This window comes from Ochotona curzoniae, unplaced genomic scaffold (genome assembly GCF_017591425.1).
Source record: "Ochotona curzoniae isolate NIBS_2020 unplaced genomic scaffold, NIBS_Ocur_1.0 contig_2235, whole genome shotgun sequence".
Lineage (NCBI taxonomy): Eukaryota > Metazoa > Chordata > Mammalia > Lagomorpha > Ochotonidae > Ochotona > Ochotona curzoniae.
Window position 1 is genome coordinate 943502 of NW_024465384.1, and position 26535 is coordinate 970036.

At 54.1% G+C, this 26535-nt stretch overlaps 1 protein-coding gene across 2 annotated transcripts; it reads left to right on the forward strand.

Annotated features, from left to right (window-relative positions):
• Positions 1 to 897: 897 nt before the first annotated feature.
• Positions 898 to 5335, forward strand: FBXL14 (F-box and leucine rich repeat protein 14). Of its 2 annotated transcripts, XM_040972190.1 has the most exons (2): positions 898 to 2571; positions 3915 to 5335. In XM_040972190.1, the coding sequence occupies exons 1-2, from the start codon at positions 1420 to 1422 to the stop codon at positions 4005 to 4007; spliced, it is 1245 nt and encodes a 414-aa protein (XP_040828124.1). In that variant the 5' UTR covers positions 898 to 1419; the 3' UTR covers positions 4008 to 5335. The 2 variants fall into 2 exon arrangements, with proteins under 2 accessions (XP_040828124.1, XP_040828123.1); XM_040972189.1 differs by lacking the exon at positions 3915 to 5335 and having other exon boundaries at positions 981 to 3141.
• Positions 5336 to 26535: the final 21200 nt, after the last annotated feature.

Below are 26535 nucleotides of genomic sequence, written 5' to 3' on the forward strand. Positions count from 1 at the left end.
CGAGAAGCACGGAAGTCGAGCAAGTTCCAAGGCCGGAAGGAAACAGGGACAGCCGGAAGATGGCAGACTGGGGAAGTTGTGTCTCGAATCATTCTAGAGAGTTCTAGAAATGGGGGCTGGAGCGGGCAAGGCCAAGCATTTTCCACGATGGAGACTGAGGAAAGATCAAACTTGGGGGCGCTGGTGGGACTGGGTGAGGACTTGGGAGCGAGTCTCACAGGAATGAGTCCGGGAGAAGGGCTGAAGTGAAGTCCGAAATCATGAGAGTAAATAAAGTGAAGAATAAAAAAGAGAGAGAAGGAAGAGGGCCGGGCGTGGCGGAGGAGGAGGAGGAGGAGGAGGAGGCGGCGGGCGCGCGCGGACAGCGGCTCCCCGGCACCGACAGGGTTAAGCGTCAGGGGCGGGGCCGGAGCGCTCGGTCTCCCGGGCAACGGCGCCGACAGTTCCGGCAGCGCAGGGCCGTACCATCGCGCGGCGCGGCGCGGGGGGGAGCCGGCGGCAGGAGGCCCGAGCGCCGCGGCGCCGCGTTCTCGAACGGGGCCTGCTCCGCACGCTCGCACGCGCTGCGGCCGCCGGCTCGGCCCCGGGTCCGCGTCGGGCCGCGCCATCGTCGCTCCCGGAGCCGGCGGCTGCCGAGCTGCTGCGCGCGGGCGGGCGGACGGACGGACGGGCGGCGGGCGGCGGGCGGCGGGCGGCGGGGGCGCGGGAGGCGCGCAGGGCGAGGCGCGCGGGCCGGAGCGCCGGGGACAAGCGGGGGACGAGCGGGGGACGCGCGGCCGGCCGTGCTGCCGCTGCCGCCGGCGGCCCGGATTGGCCGTCCTGGTCCCCCCGCCCGGGCGGCCGAGTGCGGGCGGCCCGGGGGCTGGGGAGGTTTGAAAAGCCGAGCCGAGAGACAAAGGGCGGCAGCGGCAGGAAGCGTCCTGGGAGCCCGGCCCTCCGGGGGCTGCCGGCCGGGCCCGCGGCGGAGGAGGAGGAGGAGGAGGATGCGCACCGGGCCCGGGTGCTGCGCGGCCCGCGCGCGGCGTGGCGGAGAGCGGCGGCCGAGGCGCACCGGGGCGCTCGGGGACGGCGCGTGTGAGGCGCTCTGCCCGGCCGGGATGTGAACGCCGAGCCGAGCCCGGGGCCGCAGGGCAGGGCAGGGCGCGGAGGCGAAGCCCGGCAGGAAGGAAGGAAGGACGGACGGAGCAGCAGCAGCAGCAGCAGCAGGAGGAGGAGGAGCGGCGGCCGCCGGAGCCGGAAGGCGGAGAGGGGCCGTCCGTTTGGGCCCGAGGCTGCAGCGGCGGCGGCCGGAGTGAGAAGCTGCCCTCTGTGCTCTCCTCTCCCGGGCAGCAGCAGCAGCAGCAGCGTCCGGGGACCCGCGCCTCCTCCTCCCCCGAGCAAGGCCCGGGGTGGGGGAGGAGGAGGAGGAGGAGGAAGAAGATGGAGACCCACATCTCGTGCTTGTTTCCCGAGCTCTTGGCCATGATCTTCGGCTACCTGGACGTCCGGGACAAGGGGCGCGCGGCGCAGGTGTGCGCGGCCTGGCGGGACGCCGCCTACCACAAGTCGGTGTGGCGGGGGGTGGAGGCCAAGCTGCACCTGCGCCGGGCCAACCCGTCGCTGTTCCCCAGCCTGCAGGCCCGGGGCATCCGGCGAGTGCAGATCCTGAGCCTCCGCCGCAGCCTCAGCTACGTGATCCAGGGCATGGCCAACATCGAAAGCCTCAACCTGAGCGGCTGCTACAACCTCACCGACAACGGGCTGGGTCACGCGTTCGTGCAGGAGATCGGCTCCCTGCGCGCCCTCAACCTGAGCCTCTGCAAACAGATCACCGACAGCAGCCTGGGCCGCATCGCCCAGTACCTCAAGGGCCTGGAGGTGCTGGAGCTGGGCGGCTGCAGCAACATCACCAACACGGGCCTGCTGCTCATCGCGTGGGGGCTGCAGCGCCTCAAGAGCCTTAACCTCCGCAGCTGCCGCCACCTCTCGGACGTGGGCATCGGGCACCTGGCCGGCATGACGCGCAGCGCGGCCGAGGGCTGCCTGGGCCTGGAGCAGCTCACGCTGCAGGACTGCCAGAAGCTCACAGATCTCTCGCTCAAGCACATCTCCCGCGGCCTCACGGGCCTGAGGCTGCTGAACCTCAGCTTCTGCGGCGGCATCTCTGACGCGGGCCTCTTGCACCTGTCGCACATGGGCAGCCTGCGAAGCCTGAACCTACGCTCCTGCGACAATATCAGTGACACGGGCATCATGCACCTGGCCATGGGCAGCCTGCGCCTCTCGGGGCTGGACGTGTCCTTCTGCGACAAGGTGGGGGACCAGAGTCTGGCTTACATAGCCCAGGGGCTGGACGGCCTCAAGTCTCTCTCCCTCTGCTCCTGCCACATCAGTGATGATGGCATCAACCGCATGGTGCGCCAGATGCACGGGCTGCGCACGCTCAACATCGGACAGTGTGTGCGCATCACGGACAAGGGCCTGGAGCTGATCGCGGAGCACCTGAGCCAGCTCACGGGCATCGACCTGTACGGCTGCACGCGAATCACCAAGCGGGGGCTGGAGCGCATCACGCAGCTGCCCTGCCTCAAGGTACTCAACCTGGGACTCTGGCAGATGACGGAGAGTGAGAAGGTCAGGTGAGGGCGGCCGCCCCGGCGCCCCTCTGCACCCACGGGCACCGGCACGCGACGCATGTTGGCAGTGGAGGAGACGGGGCCGGGTGGGCAGCCTCAGGCCCCGGGTTCTCTTCCCTCCTCCCCTTCCCCTGGCATCGAGGGTGCCCCCCGCCCCCGGCATCACCACCCACTCCTCTGCCCCGTGGAAGGGGGGGAGGCGGACTCGCTCTTTGCCCACCCACTCCTCCCCAGGAGGGGGGGCCTGGAGGACTGATGGAACTACTGTATCCCAGCTGCTTTGGGAGTTGGGGGGCAGGGCTGAGTCCTGGCTGCCCCAGGAGTTGGAGGGGGGCGGGCAAGATGTCGGCCTTCACTGACGCTGTTTTCATTTGAATACTGTGACTTTTTTTTTTTTTTTTTTTTTTTTTTTTGCAATGTATAAAAGCAAACCCGACCGCAGCAGCCTTTTCTAGTTCCTTCCACTTGGTCTCACGGCTTCTTTCGCAGTCCTCGGCTCCTCAGACCCATCGCATTTTTGTTTTCTGTTTTTAAAAAACTGTTTTCAAGAAATTTGAAATCATGGTCCCTTTTTTTTTTTTCTGCTGAATATATCCTATATATATTCCATATATGTTATATATATATATATATACATATATATATACGTCTGGCTACCTCGTTTGCGTTTACTTTTTCCTCTGAAGCCCCGGAATTCTACAGGAGAGAAATCTTGGCGACTCAGAAACAGTTGTGTGCCTAGACTGGAAAGATGCCCGTTGGGTTCCTGCGTTCCGGCTCCTTCCCAACCTCCATCCATGGGGGGGGGTCCCCCGGCGTCCGCTTGCCTGGCTAACATTCCCCTTTGCTCTTTTATACCCTGGGCTATGAGGACCCAACTGTGTGTTTCAACCTTGACTTTTTAATTTATAGCACAAAGATGTGTGTGGGAGAGCCGAGTCTCACGGCTTTTCTGTTGGCTGGCGATGCAGACTGTGGCTTGAAGATGGTGACTATATATGCAAATTGTGCCCTGCCCTCACCCCTCTGCCACGTTTCCCACAAAGGGCACGGGAGCCGAGCAGCGAGCTCCCCCGGGAAGGGCAAGGAGACCAACTCACATCTTATCTGGGCTCTGTTCAGAAAATGGGAGTTCGTGGGTTTAAAAAAAAAAAAATTTGTTTCTAAATGGAGGTTTAGATGACTTTATTTTGGCGGGGAGGGGGTCGGCGGGGGGGGGGTTGGGACTTGTGGCTTTAAAAAATATCGCTTTTAAGTAGGATGTATATTTTTGTTGGTTTTGTCTGTCTATTTTTTTAGAACCCTCCAACAGCATCACGCGAGACCATGGAGTTAAAGAAACCCAGAGACCTTTATCAAGTAATTGTACTGTTTGTGAATTTGTATAAATAATAACAAAGACCCTCTTAAAAACGTTTATATTCTTACAGTTAAAAAAAAAGGTTAAACTGATATTTATATAATAAAGAGGAAATATGAAGTATGTTTTTGAAAAAAAAAAACACACACAAAAAAAAACCCACAAAAAAAAAAAACACCCTTGTATCTGTGAATTCTTTGGAAAGAAGCGAGGGGGGGGTCACACCGAAGCAGGGGGGTCCCAGCAAAGTGGGGGGTCCCAGCGAAGCGGGCGGTGCTGACGGGAAAAGCGGTGGGGTGTGGGGTTTGGTGCACCCTCTGGGGTGGGCAAGCTCACAGTTCAACTTCCATTCTGTGGACGCTCACGACTGACACCAAAATGTTTTGTTTCTAGAAGTGTGATTAGAGATTTTTAACTTTTTTGTTTGTTTGTTTTAAACCGTCAACAACATGGGCATTTGAAGAGTCTAATCAAAATGAAACTTTTAAGAGAAAAAGATTTTTTGTTTTTAAGAGTCGCAATTTGCCCCAGTGGCCATTTTCCCCCTCCCCTCCTCCCGTGGGTACAAATGAGGCCTCGCTTGGGGCGAGGTGTGGAAGTGGGCTAGCCAGGTGGGTCTGTCCGCATGCAGAATGGGCGTGCAGAGGAGGGCACGAGGTTGCAAGGGGCTGCAGCCATTGTTTGGGAAAGTTGCATGCCAGAACTGTCCTGGCCGGGAGGGCCCCCGCGCAGTCAAGCGTGCGTGATGTCACCGCGGGAGCGAGGGTCCCGGCGGGCAGGAGGAGGGCTGCTCCAGCCCCCTTTTTAACATTCCCCTCCAGGCCTGGCCACCGAGGAGCGAGGAGCGCTCTCCTGGGAAGCCTGGCCAGGAGTTTGGCACATTTATATTTTAAGCACTTTTCCTGCAGAGCCTGGGCCTCCAAGGCCTCCTCCGGCCAGGGCTCACAGTTTGGAATCTGGGTCAGATAAAGGAATATCAAACAGCTAGCTGAGAGTGTTCACTGGTCTGGCACCCCGAGGTTGGGCTCTGGACCCTCGGAGGGTGAACTGCCTGGTTGGTATGGTGACTTTTTTTTAAGCAAAAACCGCATCTGGTGTGAGCACAAGGTGGAGAGAGTGGGTCTGGAATGTTCTGGAGTCGACCCTCTTTGCAGGAAGAGGGCTGGGACCCAGGTTTGTCTGTAGATGAGTTTCCAAGCTCTCTGGCCGGAGCAGATGACAGAAGCAGCATTGTTCCTTTGCGGAGAGCCGTCACAATGGGACCTAATTGAGCCTGACACTAGATTCATCTTCCTTGGGGGAAGGTGTGGATCTTTTCTTTCCGCTGCTTGGGTTACAGGACTTACTGCCTGAAAGGGAGGGGGAAAAACAAAAGTGTGTGAGCCCTACTAGGAAGGAGGGACTGAATCAGGGTCAGCCTCCTCTGACACAACTGCCCTGTTGCAAAAGCGATAGGTCCCTAGCCTGTTCCTCTTGCAGAACCCGGGGCTGGACACGGTTGTTGGGTAAATATTGTTCCACTACCTAGGTCTCTGGCTCTGTTTCACTGGTACATTCTCCCCTTTCAAAGTATTTTCTACTTTGCAAAGACTGATTTATTCCCCTGCCATCTCCCCCCCCCGCCCCCAAATGCCACAACCACCAGGGCGGGCCAGAACTCCATCCGAGTCTCGCACGGGCAGCAGCAGGAACTTAAGAACATGGACCATCTCTGCTTTGCCTTCCAGGCACAGAAGCAAAATGGCTGGAACCCCGACCGGTCCTCTTCTAGCAGGTGCAGCACTCCCAAGCAGGCATCTTAATTGCTGATGAGCCCTCTGGGGGCTGGCGGCGGGGAGGGCTGCCCCAGCTGGCCGACTTTACTTTGCACACTGAAGCTTAGTCAGTGAATGAAAGTGGAAACTGTGGGTCTGGTGTCTGCTTCCCGCACCAGGCACGCTGTGTATTGTCTGGAGCTTCTCTGGGCGGAAGATGGCACGGGGTCAGTTCCTTATCTCTTCTTGGGATGGAAGGGTGAGTGTGTGGGCTGTGCAGTTCTCAAGGTCAGAGAACTGGGTACTTTTAAAGTACCCAGCCGAAGCAGGTCCATTTGTACTGTCCAGCCACCAGCACACCGGGTGAGCCTCAGGCAGTGGATTCTGGGTTAGCCTGAAGGGTTGCTCCCATCCCCCAGACTTCCAGGAAGGGAGCTTGGAAAGATCAGAAGTGATGAAGAAAGCCTCGATGACTTTATTTATTTATTTATTTTTTTTTGTGGCTGGTTGGAAAAGCTAAAATGCATTTCAGGGGAATGTTTTAGAATTACAAGAAAAACCAACCAACCCATCCAACCAATCTGATTCAGAAAAAAAAAAGTGCGGAACTTCCTGTCACCCTGGCATTGAGGAGTCCTACAGCTCAGAAGAACCTGTCTGCCTGGGCAGAGAGAATGCTCTGGGGAACTGGTGTTTTCAAAGGGGTGTTGAGCCAGGAGCCCTGCGATGTCTACACTGGGCAGATGATAAACGCAGCTGGTGCCTGGAGGGGCTCCAGCTCCCAAAGCGGTCAGTGTAGCCCAATTTTCCTTCCCCCCTTCCTCTGCCCCAACTGGCAGTAGTGGGGTGTGTGTGTGTGTGTGTGTGTGTGTGTGTGTGTGTGTGTGTGTGTGTGTGTGTGTGTGTGTGTGTGTGGAGGGTACCTCTCAGACACTGCCTTGCTTACAGTTCCATAGGATGATCTAGGCTGAAGCACCGCCCGCCCGCCCACACGTGCCTCCCCAACTCCTCTTTGCTATGGCATGCCCACTTTGGACTTTGGGAATCTGAACCCACGCCTGCACTCGGGAAAGGGGAGTGCTCCCGGACTCCCTGATGACCCGACCACTGTGTTTCCAAAGAAAGGGGCTCTCTTGATTAAAAGATCAGATTTGTGAAACCAAGACATCCTGCAGCTTCCCTCCCCATGCTGTGCAAGGGAAGCCCCCAGCTCGGATCTTGGCTCTGTTCCGCTGTGGAAGAAGGGAGGGACAGGAGCGGTCATTCAGGGGGTCCCCTCTCCGTTCTCTTTCTCTTCTAACCCTTTAGTGGAGGGCAAAGCCTAAATGTTGTGCCACTGAGAAGCCCTGGGAAGCCAGGCTTTTTCCTAAAGGCGTGTGTATGGAAGGCATGGTGAACACAGCACAGGATTAGAAGTGAAAAAGCTGCTACAAGCCCAAGCTTCCGCTCCGACTGCTACACCTTCGCCTCACTGCGGCCAGCGGGCTCGTCCAAGGATTAGGTAGTGCCTTAGATCTTCTTACAAAGTGAATGTTCATTCTAAACATTCCTATCCATGGGGCTGGCACAGTGGTCCAGGCATCCCATCTGAGCACCAGTTGATGTCCATCCAGGTCCCTGCTTATGGCATGGGAAAGCAACAGAGTACAGTCCAAGGCCTTGGGACCCTGCACCCGTGTGGGAGGCCTGGCTCCTGGCTTCAGATCAGCTCAGTTTAGCTCCCATCATTGTGGCCATTTGGGGAGTGAAGCAACGGATGGAAGACCTTTCTCTGTCTCTCCTCTCTCTCGCTATAAAAAATCTGCCTTTTGAATAAAAATAAATAAAATGCAAAGATGTCAGTGATCCCACGTGACCAGTGTCAGTCATTGCCCTCTCCCGTGGGGCTGGCTCAGGTCTTGCCCCCCGTGCTGTGTAAAGTCAAGAAGTGCCTGAGAAGCAAACTCGAGGTCTTAGCAGTGATTGGGGGGGGGGGTACCCAGACACCCCCAGTAAAATGACAGGTGGAATGCTTCTACCTGCAATTCACGCATTTCCAGCTAAAGATTCTTTAGCTCCTATTATCCCATTACTTTTCAACTGTTTCAGGGACAAATACTGCATCGTCTGCACCATCTCTCCCTCCTCCAAAAAAACACCCCAACTTTGCAGGGACACACTCATCTTTGCACCAGAGGGAAAGAGTGTGTTTCAACAGCCAAGAGAGGGTTCTGTGTGTGCTGGGAGCAGCCGCGAAGCTCAGGGAGACCACCTAAAGGATGCGAATGGTATGGGCCATCTTGGGCTTGGAAGTGGTGCCTCCTCAAATCCGGTAGACACAGTGTGTAGCTGTCCTGACTTAAGATTTATCCATTTGAAAGGCAGACATTCCATCTGTAGCAATAGCCAGGGTCAGGCCAGGCTAAAGCCTTAGAGCTCCGTGGAGGTGTCCCACATGGGTGGCAGGGGTCTAAGCACTTGGGCCATCTGCCACTGGTTTCCCAGGTGCAAGAGCAGGGAGCTGGAATGAGAGTGAAGCAGCTGGGCCCAGCACGGTGGCCTAGCAGCTAAAGTCCTCGCCTTGCACATGCCAGGATCCCATAGGGGCACCAATTCTAATCCCGGCTGCCCTGCTTCTCATCCAGCTCCCTGCCTGTGGCCTGGGAAAGCAGTGGAGGACGGCCCAAAGCCTTGGGACCCTGCACCCGCGTGGGAGACCTGGAGGAAGTTCCCGGCTCTTGGCTTCGGATCAGCTCAGCACCTGCTGTTGGCGGTCACTTGGGGAGTGAATCATCAGACGGAAGATCTTCCTCCCTGTCTCTCCTCTTCTCCGTATATCTGATTTTACAATAAAAATAAAACCAATCTTAAAAAAAAAAAGAAAGTGCGGCAGCTGGGTCTCAAAACAGTGCTCATATGGGATGCTGACATCGCAAGGCGGCAGCGGAGTAACCCGCTGTGCCACAGTGTTAACCCTCTCCAGACCAGGAGTAGGAAAAGAGGCTTGGCAAGGTTGACAAGATTTTGCCTTGGTGACATGTGGGGTCAGCCTCAGGACCCAGGCCACCCCAAACTTCAGTGGTGACCCCGAGACACTGCGAGGTACTGCCACACACACACACACACACACACACACAGGCTTTCTCAGGAGGGCACTCCCTAAGTGCGTACTGTTTTGATGGGGATTAAACAAAGATTGAAAGGTGCTGCTGAATATGCATTACTCTATGCAAATGTAGCTCTGTAGTGGGCAGGGCTTCACGCAGCATCACTCAAGAAGGCGCCAAACCAATGCTGGTTGGTAAGAGCTCCAGAGGGCACTGAGGAGCTCCGCGTGCCTGTACCCACACAGAACCCAAGCCAGTTTCCCAAACACTGCTCTGTCACGAGTAAGAATGCCCTAGTAGACATGCTAGGAACTCGGGCGCGTTTTCCACTCTACGGACACCTGACACACACGGGGTTACCGTTGCCTGCATCCCACAGGGAGGTGCGTGGCTCGGAGCGTGGCTCCAGCCTGCTGGTGGTGCAGGGACAGATCAAGGTGGGGTGGGGGAGCCGAGTCTTCAACCACTGTGGGCATGTGGAGAGGCAGCCGGCAGATGGGTGGGCCCTGTCTGCCATCCGGTCCTCTGATAAGGGACTGGGTACCAGAACGACAGCGCCGACCGTGTTTACCACAAAGCGCCCCCTTGCGGTTGCTGCCCCTCACTCCAGGAGGCACAAAGCTGGCCCGCAAGCTGCCTGTCATCCTTAAGACAATTCGAGATTGCAACTGCATCGTGGGAAGACGCATCATCACTCAACAAGTTCTCACAAAGTGTGGAACTAACTGCTCAGCATGGCTTACAAGGCATTTCTGTGCGTTCCTCCAAAAAGGATAAAATCTTTACTCCCAATGTCCACAACATTTCTCCTTAGGCAATCTTTACCCCAAGCTGGCATTATTAAAAGAAAAAAAAAACTTTTTATGTGTATTTATCTTATTTATTTATTTTTTAACTTGACAGGCAGAGCTGCCGACAGGATTCACTCCCCGAATGATTCCAGCTGCTGGAGCAGGGGCAGGCCAAAGCCAGGAGGACCATCCGGGTCTCCCACGCGGGTGCAGGGGCCCAAGCACGTGGGCCATTCTCCGTTGCTTTCACAGGCACAATAGTAAGGGGCTGGGACAGAAAGGAGCAGCCACAGGCCTGGCACGATGGCTCAATTGGCTAGCCTTTCCATGGCAAGCACCAGGATCCCATATGGGCACCGGTTCTAATCCTGGCAACTCCACTTCCCATCCAGCTCCCTGATTGTGGCCTGGGAAAGCAGTGTGTGTGGGGGGTAGGGGGGGTGGCCTAAAACCCTGGGACCCTGCACCCACGTGGGAGACCCACAAGCAGTTCCTGGTTCCTGGCTTCTGGCTCCTGATGGACTCAGCTCTGGCCATTGCAGTGATTTGGGGAGTGAATCAGAGATTGGAAGATCTTTTTCTCTGTCTCTCCTCTCTGTGATACTGCCTTTCCAATTAAAAGAACGAAAGAAAGAAAAAAGCTGAGCAGCCAGGACGCGAACCAGGGCCCATATGGGATGCTGGCAAAGCAGACAGTGGTTTAGCCCACTTTACCACATCAGTGGCCCTCCAATGGCATTATTTATGTATTTCTATACACATTGCTGTCTCTTTTCTAGCCCAGAGCAAGACCTTCTGAGAACTGGTCATTACATAGGAAGTCAAAAGACACTGGTCCTACTATTACAATCTTTAGAAAAAGCACCAAGGTTATCATTGGACAGACGCATAAATGTCATAATGTTCTCAGCCGGAAGACAACTGTGCCTCCCCCTTATTTCAAGCTTTAACTTTACCGCACAAAATCTGCTGCTGTGAATGATCAAAAACAAAACAAAACTGTGGGGCTGGCGCCATGGTGTGGTAGGCTGTTTCTGCCTGCAGTGCTGGGATCCCATATGCACGCCAGCTCAGGTCCTGGCTGCTCCGTTTCTGATCCAGCTCCCTGCCAATGCCCCTGGGAAGGTGGCAGAAGACGGCTCAAAGCCTTGATCCTACATGTATTTGGGAGACCGGAAAGAAGCTCCCAGCTTCAGAGCCATTGTGACCACCTGGGAAGTAAACCAGCCGATGGAAGATCTCGGTCTCCCCTCTCTGTAACTCCGCCTTTCCAATAAAAATAAATAAATCTCGGGGGGGGGGTGAGGAGGGGGGAAGTAGCCAGTAGCTGTGTGTCTTAAACAAGCAACAAGGAAGCAAGAAGAAAGTCACCACTTTTAGCTCTGTTAGTTCATTTCAAACATGGAAAATTTAGCTTCTTTTTCGGGAACATGTCAAAAACAAACAAAACGGGTCAGGGTGCTGAGCAGTTCAGCTGGGGAAAGTGGCCGGGCCCAGCCCGGGGAAGCTGTGCCCATTCTGGGGCGTGAACCTGGGCCCTCCGCCTCTTTGCCTTTCAAATGAAAACATTTTTAAAACAAACAAACAAACAAAACCCCCAAAAACCCAAGATGGCTGTGTTCTGTGGGCCTACAAGGTGGGAGGCGTCCCTCAGGGCGGAGGCCACGGCCACGGCCTCCACGGCCACGGCCTCCACACGCAGCCCTACCTGTCCACAACATTCGCAAGGGGGAACTGGCACCAAAGTGACCCCGGCAAAAGGGGACGATGCTTACAGGAAAGGACATTTGAGAGGCCGGAGGCAGGTGTGCGGGAGAGGCGGGGTGAGGCGTGGCTGGCAGTCCTCATGCTCGTCCCCTTCCCTGCGGTCACCCACCCCACCACGCTGCACCCCTGAGCCGGGTCACCCACCCCCATCACACTGCACCCCTGAGCCCTGTGCACCCACCCCCATCACACTGCACCCCTGAGCCCTGTGCACCCACCCCACCACGCTGCACCCCTGAGCCCTGTGCACCCACCCCACCACGTTGCACCCCTGAGCCCGGTCACCCCTGAGCCCGGTCACCCACCCCCATCACACTGCACCCCTGAGCCCGGTCACCCACCCCACCGTGCTGCACCCCTCAGTCCTGTGCACCCACCTCCACCGCGCTGCACTCCTGGGCTCAGGCGGGGAGCGCTCCCCGCGTGGACAGGGTGCAGACGCAGATGCTGCGCTTGGGCAGCAGGCGGCAGCATTGCCTACCTCTTGGCCGCATCCCCTCCTTGCATCTCAGGAAGGGACCAACTGAGAGCCAGGACGGCCAGCTCATCAGAGGAATCTGGGCCTCAAATCCATTCCTAATTCGCCTTTTAACTTCTGATTGCGTCTTCATTTGGTCCTTGTGGGGCTGCCCTCCTGGGGGGAGGTGGGCAGGTGGGGCAGCCTGCTGGGAGCCTGCACAGGTCTGGAGCCAGCTGTGCTGTAAGCTGGCCAGAGCCACAGGGCACTGGCCAGGCGGAGAAGTCCAGAGCTAGATCAGCCCTACCTCCAGGTTTTCAGCAAAGCCTGCTTTTATGTTTTTATTCTTTAAGAGGAGGCCTGTCCGTGCCAGGTGACAGAAGGCATCTTCAGGACACCAGAAGGAGCCCACGAGACCAGAAACACGGGTCTTTGGAAAGCGGACCTCAGGGGAGGGTCGCGGGAAGGCGGATGACCCTGGGAGCCAGCTTGGCCAGATCCCCCGACGTGTCACAATAAGGGCCAGGCGGGGGCTGTGTGTGGTGGTGCAGTACGCTGTTCTTCAGCCTGTGGTGTCGGCATCCCACATGGGCGCCAGTTCGTGTCCCTGCTGCTCCATTTTCCAACCAGTTCCCTGCTTGTGTCCTGGGAAAGCAGCAGAGGGTGACTCAAAGTCTTGGGACCCTGTAGCCACATGGGAGACCCAGAAGAAGTTCCTGGCTCCTGGCTTTCAATCAGCTCCATTCTGGCTACAGCCATTTGGGGCATAAACCTCTCTCTCTAAAGGGAGACAGAGCAGGCTCCTGGTGTCTTGGTGCCATTCTACACTGCCCTCCCAGGCCATGAGCAGGGAGCTAGACCAGCAGTGGAGCAGGTGAGACTTGAAGCCTGGACGCTGGTGCCACAGGCACAAGCTTGGCCTGTACCACCATGGCCACAGTGGACCCTTGTGGTTAGAGAATAGACAATATAAGGGAAGAACCCGGGGCCTAGGCAGGAAGCAAATATTCCTGGCACCACCCATCCAAGTCCCGTCAAAGCAGGTGCCACTGTCAGCTGTCGCCCCTCAGGTTGGCCTGAGCTGGCGGAGGAGAGAGGGCTGGTGGGGACACTGCCCGTGTGGGCAGGGCAGGGCCCAGTCTGTAAAGCATCAGGCAGGGACTGACTTGGCCGCTTGGGGGCGCCTGCGTCGCTGGAGAAGGCGGGTCCTGCTTCTGCAGCTGTTCGGACATTTCTACACAGGATTCCAGGTTTGGCCCATGACCAACGTGGTGCAGACCCAGGCACTGCAGCCTCAGAGCGCCCTGCAGCTTCCCTGCTAGCCCTTCTCCTGGAAAGACAGCTTGGAGCTGCATCCTAGACCAGGATAGAGAGTGATGGTGTCCCCAGGACAGGTTGGCTGGCGGCACTCACGGGGTCCCCCCAGGCAGCAGCTGCTGGCTCTGTGTGTGTGTGTGGGGGGGGGGCTACACATTCCCTGTGGGACCCTTCCTATGCCCCTGCCCCTGGGACTGTGGTGTCTACACTGATGCGTCCAAGGCGAGACCTGGCCGAGGGCTCCAGCAACGCCATGATGACAGAAGTTCCCAAGGCAAGCTAACTTGCTTCAATCCACTCCCACGGCCAGTCTGCAAACACGCATATGCCCAGTCCCCACGGGCAGACTGGCTGGCTCACCACCGGCCCCTCTCTACTTCCGGCCCCTAACTGCCATGCCCACAGAGGTGTCTGAATCCAGCATGGCTGCTCTCCCTGGGACTGTGGATGGAGGCCACGGAGAGGCATGGGGTGTCACGATGAGGGACCCGAGGCGAGAGCGGACATCCTAGCAATAGACAAGTCTCGCAGCCCGCTCCACACACCCTGCACACACACTGAGCCGCGTCCTGCCGTCTGCCCGGACCTCACTGCCTTCTGTAGGATGCCATTCCTGGCCGCTGGCTCCCGTGCCTATGTTCAATTCTACTTGTGTGCACCTGCTGAGAGCTTGCAGAGAAAGGAACGGTGCGTAAGTGGCAGTGAGCACCTCCCTACCCCTTTGCCAGCCCCCCCAAAAAAACCAGTCCGCAATGCTAATCTACCCTCCCTCGCAGCTCAACAGCTTTTCTCCTTTAAGCCCCTGATAATGGTTTTACTAAAATCCCCTTTTGATGGAAAAAAATCCCAGCTGGACATTTCAGATCCAGCACAATATACAAGTCCACGGGCCCCTTTCCCTCCCTCACAAAGGCCTCTAATCAAGTGGAAAATGTGCTGCAGGCCAGAGGTTTGGGTCTGCAATTATTTTTAAGGGATTACTAGAGAAGAATAGGGGACAACAAGGACCTCTCCCCCCCACCGCCCCCCAACTTGGTTTCCATTTGGTTCTGCTTTCAGAGTCAGGGAGCGGAAGGGTTATGTCTAGTTCTCCCAGCACAACAGCCCTGCTCGGGCACAAGGATTTCCTCCTGGAGACATACATGGAGAATTGGGGAGCATGATGCAATGCCCCAAGATGACCCCAGCCAGCTTCTGTAGGGAGTCAGGGTGGACAGGACCCCAGGTGCCAGGAGGGTGCTTCTCCACTGCCCCCCTCGCCTGCCCTGCAGCGGCGGGGAGAGGTCAGGCTGTGTGTTGTGTCCGCTCCCTGCTGAGGCCAGCAGCCTTCATCAGGGCCTCCCGGGCTTGGGGGCACCAGGGCAAGTTCCCAACCTCGCCGACACCCCCTTGCTTACACACATGGGTCACACCTCGGATGCAAAGACCACGCACGACCGCTGCTTGTCTGTGAGTGTCCGTACGCAGCCCTGCACGTGGACCAACCCTTCCACGTCACGCCAGGGGTCTTCCCTGTGACATCCCTGTCAGGTGAGCAGGCATTCGGGCTCAGTGCATTGGGGCGACCCAAGTGCTCTGTTACGCTTGGCATGAAGGGGGATTCGCCCAGGGGGAGTCCCAGAGGCAAACACCCAGTCGAAAAAGCCACGGTGACAGAGCGCTCAGCTCCGCAAAGCACACCTCAGCACGTTTTCAAACGAAATCCCCTGGCAGGTGCTATCCCAGCATCCTTGTGATCAAATACAAAACAGGACCATCAACAACACTGTGACTACAGGTGAACCCGCCACCCTCCCCTCCCACCCACCACCGCGGGATGTTGTTTTCTGTAGCAATGTCTTGTAGATATCATGTTTCCTGACTGCTGCCTTTCGCTCAGAAAGCCAGGAGCACAGATGCTACGGTTTATGCAGTCCATGAAGTGCCAGATCCAAACATCCCTCCTTCACATCCGCGTCCATCTTCTGTGGGAGGGTGTTAGCAGAGGAGGCAGAGCACTGTGGCGGAGTAGGCCAAGCCCCTGCCTGTGGAGTCAGCATCCCACACGGGCACTGGTTCCAATTCATGTTTCCATCCAGCTCCCTGCTTGTGGCCTGGGAAAGCATTAGAGGACGGTCCAAGGCCTTGGGACCCCTGCACCCCTGTGGGAGACCCGGAAGAAGCTCCTGGCTCCTGATGGGCTTAGATTTGGCTACTGCCAAGAGTGGACAATCCCCAAGATGTCTGCATAAGTGAAGAAGTTCCATCCCACTTTAAAAGCAGGTGAATTTCTTGAGAAAGGTGACAGTGTATACTCACGGGGCACCAGGAGAGGTGGCAGTATCCATCTCGGGAAAAGTTGCGTGGCCTGGCTCGACTAAGGGACTGAGTACCAGGCCTGCCTCTCCCAGGTACTTTTCCTGAACTTGGCCTCCAGTGACCCTGTCCCTCGCTTCCTATCGCTGTTTTGGCATTCACCAGTAGTTCCCCACTTCTCTGCCCTTTTCCAAGAACGCCAGGTGATGGAAAAGTCACGCTGCGTTTCGTGAAGCCAGCATCCGCTAGGGGGAGCCAGTTCAGTTTCCAGCTGCTCCACTTCACATCCAGCTCCCTGCTGATGTGCCTGGGAGAGCAACGAAAGATGGCTCAGGTACTTGGGCCTCTGCCTCCCAATGTGGGAGAGCAGAATGGAGTCCCCCCAGGCTCCTGGCTTAGGTCTGGTCCCTTCTTCCTGGTCATTGTGGCCAGCTGGGGTGTGAATAAGCAAATGGAAGATGTCTCTTGGTCTCCCTGCAATTCTGCCTTTCAAATAAATAAATATTTGAAAAAAAAAAAAAAACTTTTACCCAAACCAGTTTTTGGAAGAGTAAAACAGTAATTTGATGAAATCATGTCAAGAATCGGACCTGGCACGGTAGTCTAGTGGCTAAAGTCCTCGCCTTGCAAGCATCAGGATTCCATATGGGATCCAGTTCGTATCCCGGCTGTTCCACTTCCCATCCAGCTCCCTGCCTGTGGCCTGGGAAAGCAGTCGAAGACGGCCCAAAGCCTTGGGACCCTGCACCTGCGTGGGAGACCCAGCTAAAGCTCCTGACTCCTGGCTTCAGATGGGCTCAGCTCCAGCTGTTGCAGCCGCTTGAGGAATGAACCAGCAGATGGAAGATCCTTCTCTGTGTCTCCTTCTCTCTGTAAATCTAACTTTCCAAGAAAAATAAATGAATCTAAAAAAAAAAAATGCCATCTCACGTTTTTATCTTCCAGACTCATTATATCCCGACGGACAAATAATTCAGAAAACAGGATAAACATAATTAGAGTTAAAAAATACAAAGCATGGCTTTCAAATGAAAATTGTTTGAGGTTAAAAAAAAAAAGAGAGAGTGGGAGTCTCTCTCTTGTGTTGGCATGCTGGCCCTCTGAAAGTCAGTCAGTCAGAGTGGCACATGTGAAATGGGTGGAAATGCCCTAGGATCCAGCAGGCAGACGAGAAGGGTGAGCCTCTTGGATGCACCACGCTCGCTGGCACCCATGGGTGACACACACACGCACACGCGTGCACACACGCACACACTCGCCCCCTGTGTCTTCTCTGCCCGCCTCTGGCTCCTTCAGGCTTGACCCCAGCCCTGGTCTACACAGCTCATCCTGGCGATGCCCGCTCACCCTGCTCCGTCACCTACAGTACTTGCACCCTGCTTTTACAGTTCTCCTCCCGCACAGCTGGCCCGCCTGAGCCCCGGGCACCTCTCAACAGGCCCGGAACGCCCCAGAACCATGCTGAATCTGCATCCTGATGGTGGTCAGCTGCTCGGTAAGAACCCAGTATGCCAATGGGTATACTGGTAATCTTCATACCTCACTTGTCAAAAAAAGAAAAATAGTTTCACTAAAACATGCTATTCTGTTTAAGGCTGTTATTCATCAGGATGCAAAAATCCCTATTTTTAAAAATTTATTTAATTTGATTTGAAAGGCAGAGTTAAAGAGACAAGGAGAAACAAAGAGATAGATCTTCCATCTGCTGGCTCACTCCCCAAATGGTCACAACAGCCGGTGCTGTGCCGATCTGAAGCCAGGAGCCAGGCGTTTCTTTCTGGGTCTCCCACGCAGGTGCAGGGGCCCAAGGCCTTGAGCCGTCCTCAACTGCTTTCCCAGGCACATCAGCAGGAAATTGATCAGATATGGAGTAGCCGGGACTTGAACCAACACCCATATGGGATGTTGGCATCACAGGCTGAAGCTTAGCCCTCTGTAGCACAGTGAACTAGTCCTTTTTTCTCATCATTGAGAATGGGAAAATTAGAAGACAAAGCAAAGACGTGCTCAGTCCTCATGGCATCCCCATCCCCACCCGGGAAACTCTGGGTCCTTTGGGCTCCAACTCCAGCTTTTCAGGATCCCAACAGCAGTGACAACACACTTTAATAACACAGCTGCAACAGCAAACTCTTCGGAATCAGGTAAAGGCTTGGGATTAGCCACGTGTCCACGTAGGGCAAGCCCCCAAAGGATGGACAGTATTAGGTTACCGCAGCACTCCCTTGGCCCTGGTCTGGTCCATCTCCCTAAGACCCTGTGTGGTCCCCCGTGATGCTGACAGTCTGGTGGCAGGGCCGGTAAAGCGGGTGGCTGGCTCCATCAATTCTACCATGCAGGTCACTTTAAGAGCCTATAAAACTGCTAGCAGACATTCCTTCCCATCATCCTGTGACAACAGCCACTCACAATCTCAAAATCCCATGGGCACTGGCTCACTGGGGTTATCACTAACAGCGGAAATGCTTACAAAGGACTTTGGAGACACACAAACCGGCGTGGAATCGAGGGTCTGGCTTCACTAGCTGAGCAGTGGGCTGCTCACACAGGCCAAGTCCTGTGCCTAGGACTGGGAAGGTAGACGGAGAACTGTTTCCTGGGTGGCCCTGAAACCTGTGGGATTTCTTTTTCTTTTTAAGATTTATTTATGTTATTGGAAAGGCAGATGTACAGAGAGGAGGAGAGACAGAGAGGAAGGTCTTCCGTCCGATGAGTCACTCCCCAAGTGGCCACAATGGCCGGTGCTGCACTGATCCGAAGCCAGGAACCAGGAGCTTCTTTCCAGGTCTCCCAAGCGGGTGCAGGGTCCCAAGGCTTTGGGCCGTCCTCTATTGCTTTCCCAGGCCACAAGCAGGGAGCTGGATGGGAAGTGGAACTGCTGGGATTAGAATCGGCGCCTATATGGGATCCTGGCACGTTCAAGGCGAGGACCTTAACCATTATGCTATCGTGCTGGGCCCAAGCCGTGGAATTTCAATGGGAACTACTCCCAATCCACAGCCTGGCTTATCGGGGCCCCAGTGACAACCTGGACACCAGCTGTGCCTCGCGGGAGGGTGTCAGCCCCCGCAAAGGGGAAGCAGCAGCCCTGGACACACAGCAATCTGAGCCTCTCCTTTGGATTCCTGCCAGAGTCGCCCAGGATGTCAATCAATGCATAAAAACCAGAACTTTTTTTTTTTTTAGATTTATTTACTTTTATTGGAAAGACAGATTTACAGAGAAGAGACAATGATCTTCCATCCACTGGTTCACTCCCCAAACAGTCACAATAGTTGGAGCTGAATCTATCTGAAGCCAGGAGCCAGAAGCTTCTCCTGCATCTCCCATACAGGTGCAAAGTCCCAAGGCTTTGAGCCATCCTCCACTGCTCTCCTAGGTCACAGGCAGGGAGCTGGATGGGAAGTGGAGCAGCTGGGACGCAAACCGGCCTCTACATGAGATCCTGGCACTTGCAGGGAGAGGATTAGCCTATTGAGCCACCGTATCGGGGCCCCCACAACAGAAGATTCTGGAAGCTGCTTTGGCTGACAAGGTGGGATGACCCTTCTCAGCTCAAATACTTTGGCTGTCTCGTCCTCCGACAGCGCCTTGCCTGCCACCAGCCTTCACTTGCCCCAGCTCGTCATCCTCACTCGCCAGCCTCAGCTCCCGTCAGTCCTCATCTTCCCACGTCCTAGCCTTTTATTCTAACCTGTGCTGCCGTGCTCTCTGGATATTGTACTGCTGGGACCTAGAATGTTCTTCCCTCTCTGACTGATTGATTGGTGAATTCTTCCTCATTCTTCACACCCCGGCTCAGCTCTGGCTGGCAAGCCTCGCGCTGCTTCCTCCACTGGGCGCCCTCTGTGTTATCTGTCCCCGCCTCTTCCCCACATCCGGGCACTCCTGACCTGCACTATCATGGTGTATCTATGTAGCTTTCCCTTGCTGAAAGGATGCTGAGGTCAAGGGCAGGGGCAGTACTCCTTCAGCAAGACAGAAAGTAAGACTGAGCTTCTACCGGGGCCCAGCTCTGGGCTGGGGGCCGAGGGCGTAAGGAACCTCGGATCTAGCCTCACAGGCAAGACAGACGACTAGCAAACACATCACCACCATGTGCCAGAAAAGTTCTGGTAAGGAAAATATTCAGCACTTTCTGAACCCAAAACGGAATGCCCTAACCTGGTCTGGGGCCGTCCTCTACTGCTTTCCCAGGCCACAAGCAGGGAGCCGGAGGGAAGCAGAACAGCCAAGACACGAACCAGTATCTATATGGAATCTTGGTGCATGCAAACTGATGATTTAGTTGTTGAGCCATTACGCCAGGCCTAATAAAAATGTTTTAGATAGAATGTTGCTCTAGAACTTTCCAGTGTGCTAGGAATACAAAGGTTTGTCCCAGCACTGTCTGGGAGGTGTTCTGTGACCCCAGACTGGGCTACCAGCATCCCACAGCAGAGTGCCTGCTCCTGGTCCTGGCTATTCCTCTCCCATCCAGCTTCCTGTTAATGTAGATGGGGAGCAGTTGGAATGGCTCAAGTGCGTTGAAGGTCCTTGCCACTCACATGGGAGGCTCAGATGGGGTTCCAGCCTCCAGATGTGGACATGGCCTGGCTGTTGTGAGCATTTGGGGAATGAACTACTACTAGTGGATGGAAAGATTTTATCTCTCCCTCTCCATCAGAAGACTTTCATATTAAAAAAAAAATGGTAAATTAAAAAAAAAAGCATGCAACCACACAACAGCTCTTTTTATCAAAACACACATGTGGGAGCTGTCACACTCCTACCTGCCTGGAAAAGCCAACCTTTTCCTTCACTGCCTCCCATGGCCCCTCCTGACTATCCTCCGACTGCTCTGCCCCAGGCCAACTGAAATAAATCCTCTCTCTCATCGCCCACAGATTCAGCCATCCCTGGAGGAGAGTTCTTTGAAATCCCTCTTCAGGAGCTGAAGATATTACAGGTAAGATAGCCTTGGTGAGGTGAGGTTTAAAGTCACAGACGCATAGGAGGTTGTTTTTCTCTTTTTTTAAGGATTTATTTATTTTATTTGAAAGATACAGAGAGAGAGAGAGAGAGTAGGAAGAGAGAGGGAGAGAGAAAGAGAGAGAGAGAGAAATTTCACCTGATTCGTATCCCAAAGGCTGCAATGTCTAGAGCTGGGTTGGTCCAAAACTGGGATCCAGGATGCTCCTCCAGGTCTTCCACGCGGGAGCAGCTGCCCAAGGCTTTGAGCCATCCTCTGCTGCTCTCCCAGGCTACACACAGGGAGCTGGATCACAAGTGGAACAGCTGGGACTGGAGCCAGTGCCCAGATGGGATGCTGGAATTACAAGTGGAGTCTATCTTTTCACTCTGGTTCCTCCTGCACCGTGGAAAGCACTGGGTGTATAGCAGGTGCTCAGTAAGCAGTTGAGGATACCACGTGGTTGGCCAGCCCTGGGGTTGCTTCATGTCCTAGCACATGGGATTCAACTGGGTCTTTTTTTTTTTTTTTAAGATTTGTGTATTTTTATAGCAAAGTCAGTTATACAGAGAGGAGGAGAGACAGAGAGGAAGATCTTCTATCTGATGATTCACTCCCCAAGTGACTGCAGGCCATAAGCAGGGAGTTGGATGGGAAGTGGAGTTGCTGGAATTAGAACTGGCGTCCATATGGGATCTCAGCACGTTCAAGGAAAGGAGTGTAGCCACTAGCCCACCGCGCTGGGCCCTCAACTGGTTGTTAAGTGAAGAAGATACACTGAGTGGTTAACAATGACTGCCTATGGGACAGGAGTAATCTTGCAGCAGCCTGGACAGTGAGGACCAAAAGGTCACTCTTTAATAACAGTGATGTTCCTGTCCCAAAGAGATCATTTTAAAGAGACAATGCATATGTTTTAGGATATCTCAAGTGTCTTTAAAAAAAAAAGATTTATTTATTCTTCATTGCAAAGTCAGATATACAGAGAGGAAGATCCTCTGTCCGATGACTCACTCCCCAAGTGAGCGCAATGGCTGATGCTGTGCCCATCCAAAGCCAGAAGCCAGGAGCTTCTTCTGGGTCTCCCACGCAGGTGCAGGGTCCCAAGGCTTTGGGCCGTCCTTGACTGCTTTCCCGGGCCACAAGCAGGGAGCTGGAAGGGAAGTGGAGCTGCCGGGATTAGAACCGGCACCCATATGGGATCCCGGTACATTCAAGGTGAGGACCTCAGCTGCCAGACCACTGCACCGGGCCCCAAGTATCTTTTTCTTTTTTGTTTTTAAAGATTTATTTATTATTTTTGTTGGAAAGTCAGATTTACAGAGAAAAGGAGAGACAAAGATCTTCCATCTGCTGGTTTATTCCCCCAAGTGGCCACAACTGCTGGAGTTAAACCGATCCAAAACCAGGAGCCAGGAGCTTCTTCCCAGTCTCCCATGCAGGTGTGGGGTCCCAAGGCTTTGGGCCATGCTTGACTGCTTTCTCAAGTCACAAGCAGGGAGCTGGATGGGAAGTGGAGCAGTCAGGATATGAATCAGTGCCCATATGGGATCCTGGCATGTGCAAGGTGAGGCTTTAGCCACTAGGCTATCATGCCAGATCCTCTACCCTCTTTTAAAAATTATTCATTTATTGGGGGGGGGGGGCGCAGAGAGACAGACTGAAAGAGAATTCCCAGGGCTGATTCAGCTCTCTAAGAGTTTACAGTGGCTGTGACTGGCTGGAGCCAGAACCAGCGGCTAGGAACTTCATCCTGGTCTCCCGTGCGTGTGACAGGGACATAGCAATTGAAGCTGTCTCCTGCCGCATCCAAGCGTGTGCTTTAGTAGGAAGCGGAATCCCTGAACACACGGCTTCTCATATGGAACCTGGGCTGTAGTACAAGAATTTGAAGCAGAGCTGAGTCTTGCACCCAAGCACCCCGATATAGGAGGTGGGAGCCCCAAGGGTAACCCTCACCGCTGTGCCAAATGCCCATCCTCTCACATGTCCCGCCTCAAAGCCCCATCTTGTGCACCTGACGCGCTGTGCTGCTTGAGCTCAGCAGATGCCACAAACATCCTAGAACTAGGGCCGTGCCGAACAAAGAGAAGGCGCCTGTAGAGTTACAGCTAAGATACGAGGTTCTCAAACAGTCATCGAAGGCCCACCTAGTCAAACAGCCATCGCAACAACTCATCATCAGTGACAAACACCACACAGGGAGAGGTCTGTTGGCAAGAGCACATTGACTTGCTGATGCAATGCAGCAATCCGTCCTGTGGCAGACAGGGCTGGAGGAGGATTCCATGGCAACTCGGGGCCGACTGCCCTCGCTCTGCCCTCATCACTCCTCCTGTCGCTCTCACAGCCAACTGGGATCCCACTAACACGATGCAAATCAACAGGAGACAGGGAACATTAATATCGTTTGGTCTCCATGACCACGGCCTCCAAGGTTTATTGAACAGTGTATACTCGGCTAAAACCATAGCAGCCAAGAACCTGGGTTCCATTCTGCTTTTGCTCACTTGGTCCTAACCGGACTGAGCTCCCCTCGCCTCACTTTCTCACTCATTAGCAACATAAAACTCCAGGCGTCTTGTTTATCATGAAGTCCAGGAGAGCTGGTCGGGAAGCCAAGCAACAAAGCAAGCTGGAACCTGCTTCCCTTCCCAGGGTACAGCAGCCCTCCTTCCCAGCACCTGGCTGTCTCCACAGAGGGCTCATTGCCCTCCTCCAAGCACCAGCACGACCACTGCCTGGTGGGATCATGGCAACTGATAGGAGATTGTGTGGGAAGTATCCTGTCCCAGCCACTCTGGCTTGTGCTCTGCCCAGCAGGGTTCTCTGGTAGGTTTGTTCTGTACTTTTATTTATTTGAAAGACAGGGGGGAGAGAGAGAGAGAGAACAAACATCTTCCAAATGCCCATGCCAGTAGGAGCTGAACCAGAAGGAATCAGGAAAACAGCAATTGAATGGAAATCTCATGCAAGAGAGGCAGGAACTTGACCGTGTGAGCAGTCACTACTGCTCTCTGCAGGAAGGTAAGCTCAGCAACAGAGCCAGCGTTCAAACAGGCACTATCCAATGTAGGATACAAGTGTCCCAGCAACTCCTAACCACTATGCCAGCACCGCCCCACTGCGTGGGTGTGGCCCCAACAGCCCCCAGCTGTCACCGGCTTTCCATCCCCCTTTACAGGCGGCCTGCCCTTCCCTCTACTCCACTCCACTCCAGTCGTCCATCACAAGTCATCCACTCGCCTCTGTCGCTGTCACGGAAGAAACCCAAACTAAGGCGAGGGGTTTCCTCTGGGCAGGGCACCCCCTCACCAGACCCAACAGGAGAGGCAAGGACCGTCAGCCTCAAGGGAACATGGCACAATGGCACAGCAGGTGTTTTAAAAGAGTCTCCCACCCCTCCCATAAAACCATCTGTCCATGCCCGAGAAACCCTTTCTGGCACAGGCAGCCCAGTGCGACTGTGGCAAAGGGTGTGGCCCTGGAGAGCAGACATTGTGGGCAGACACTGTACCCACAGCAGACACAGGGCCCTTCTCTACTCTCTGCACCTCCCCTTCCTATGCTTAAGGACCTGCAGCCTCCAGCAAGAGGGGACTGGTCCTGGTCTTTAAAACTGCTAGGAAGATCAGCTGACTCCTCAGCTATATACAATCAAGAGGTAGGTTTTCAGTTCTTCTTTATTAGGGAACCAGAGACCAGAGGAAACAAGATGATAAGCTTCAGCAGTGGTTTTGTGCTTGTCCTAGCAGTTAGGATTCCATGGCCCTGGAGCAGAGTACGTGGGGCTCTGGTCCCTGTTCTCTTGACTCCAGCTTCCTGCTAATGTACAGCAGTCACTGCATCCCTGCTGTGCACGTGGGAGACAGGACCTGGTCTCCCAGCTTCCAGCTTCCGCCCGGCCCAGTTCCAGTTATCATGGGCATTCGGGGAGTGAACCAGCAGATAGCATGCCTGCATTCATATTCTCTCTCTCTGTCTCTTTCCATCTCTCCTTCTGTTATTCCTTTTATTCCATTTGCTTTATATATATATATATATATATGTATATATATATATATAAAGAAAAAATATATATATATGCTTCTGTCCAATGATTCACTCCCCCAAGTGGCTGCCACAGCTGGAGCTGAGCTGATCTGAAGCCAGAAGCCAGGAGCCTCTTCTAGGTCTTCCACGCGGGTGCAGGGTCCCAAGGCTTTGGGCCATTCTTGAATGCTTTCCCAGGCCATAAGCAGGGAACTGGATGGAAAGCAGAGCTACCAGGATACGAACCAGTGCCCATATAGGATCCTGGCGCTTTCAAAGAGGGGACTTTAGCTGCTAGACGACCGTGCCGGGCCCTAAAACTTTATTTTAAAAAATTTATTCCAGAAGCAACGGGGCAGAAAGAAAGACAAATAGCAGACTAAAAGAGCACTCCTGTGTGCTAGCTTACCCTCCAACGCCCACAATGACCAGAGCTCGACCAGAAGCCAAGACCTCAACCCAGGTTTCCACATGGGTGGTAGGGACCTAATGGATTGGACCATCACTGCTGCCCCCAGGGTCTGAATTAGCTGGAATCAGGGAGAAGCCAGGGGCAGAAATCCAACCCAAGTACCCTGATAGGAAATGGGCACATCTTCATGGTTAGGCTAAATGCCCAATCCCCAGTAATATATTCTTTACATGCTAGCCTTATTAAAATGCTAAGGTTATTATTAGTAGTAGTATTTTATTAAAAACAATTGCTCTGGGTCATTCTTGATTATCTTAGGACTTATACCTTTTGCTACCTAGCCCCACTTTAATTGCCTACGTGTGGTTGCATTTAAAGTAGGTTTCATAAAGATAATGTCGTATTGGGTCTTTTTATTCTCTCTTGCTCGCTTGCTCTCTTTCATATACATATACACAGAGAGAGACGGAAAGAGAACAGCCTTCCTCTAGTCCACCTCTCAAATTCCAGGACTGGGTCAGGTCAATTCCAGGAGCTGGGAAGCCAATCCAAGTTTCCCAAGTGAGTGATGGAACTCAATGACTTGATTCATCCTGCTGGGATCAGGCATCCCACCCAGGAGTCTTGACTGCTAGACAAAACACCTGCCCACAGCCGGCCTTCTAATTGGTTCATTGAAGATACTGACGCGCCAACTAACAAAGGTAGTGCCACATCTGCCCTGGCGGTGGCCACTTCCTCTTCCGTCCCCTTTGCTATTGTTTCTGTTTTGGTGTGTCACTGCTTTTCTTGCCACCTGTGGCTTTTGACTCTTTTCTGAGCGTCAGTTGTCCTTGTTTTCAACTCTTGGTAAACAAAAAAGATGTTTGCTTTTTGTGCAAAACCTTTTGAAATCCATATATGTGACAGTTCCTCAAAAGCTTGTGGAAAATTCATCTTACCTTATAATCATATTATCTGAAGAAAAAAGCCTGCATGGATTAAAAAAAAAACACTGAAGTAAACTTATTTTTTTTTTCATTCTACTTTTCCATGAATTTCTTGAAGTACTCTCACATACTTTATCTGTATAGTTTATATACTGATACACAGGACTGAGTAAGCACAATAATTGAACAGGCACAGGATTGCAAAGTAACCAATAAATGGACAAGCAAAGAACTCACAACTCCCCAAAAAAGACACCTGGATGAGCTACCGAAGTGTCCCCATGGGACACTGCGTTTCACTCCCAGTTCCTTCCCTGCAACCATTTCAATCACATGACAAATCATTACCCCCTCATTAATAATGTTTACTGAGTGGCCAGATGTGAAAGAAATCCAACTCACATTCCACAGATGCAAGCCCCCTCCCCAGGATTTCCCGCTGTCAGAGAAGCAACCTAGAATAGATTCGTATGCCGGAGGGGCGGGGGGAAGAGAGAGAGAGAGAGAGAGGTGTCCTGAGGACTAGTTTCCTAGATTTATAAAATTCAGTTGGATCGTTTGTCTTGCCCTAGTCAGAGAAAGGACCAGGCTGGAAGGGTACTGTGGATGGAAGAGAAGGAAGTAGGATAGAAGACACATCAGACTGGCTGTCAGGCTGTCCTGGCAGGTGGGTGAGACAAAGCCAGCAGATGACCAGAAGAGAGGGCCCTGAGAAACAGCTAGGTCTGTCCCACCAGAACACTGTGTAGCATCTCATCTCCAAGTTGAC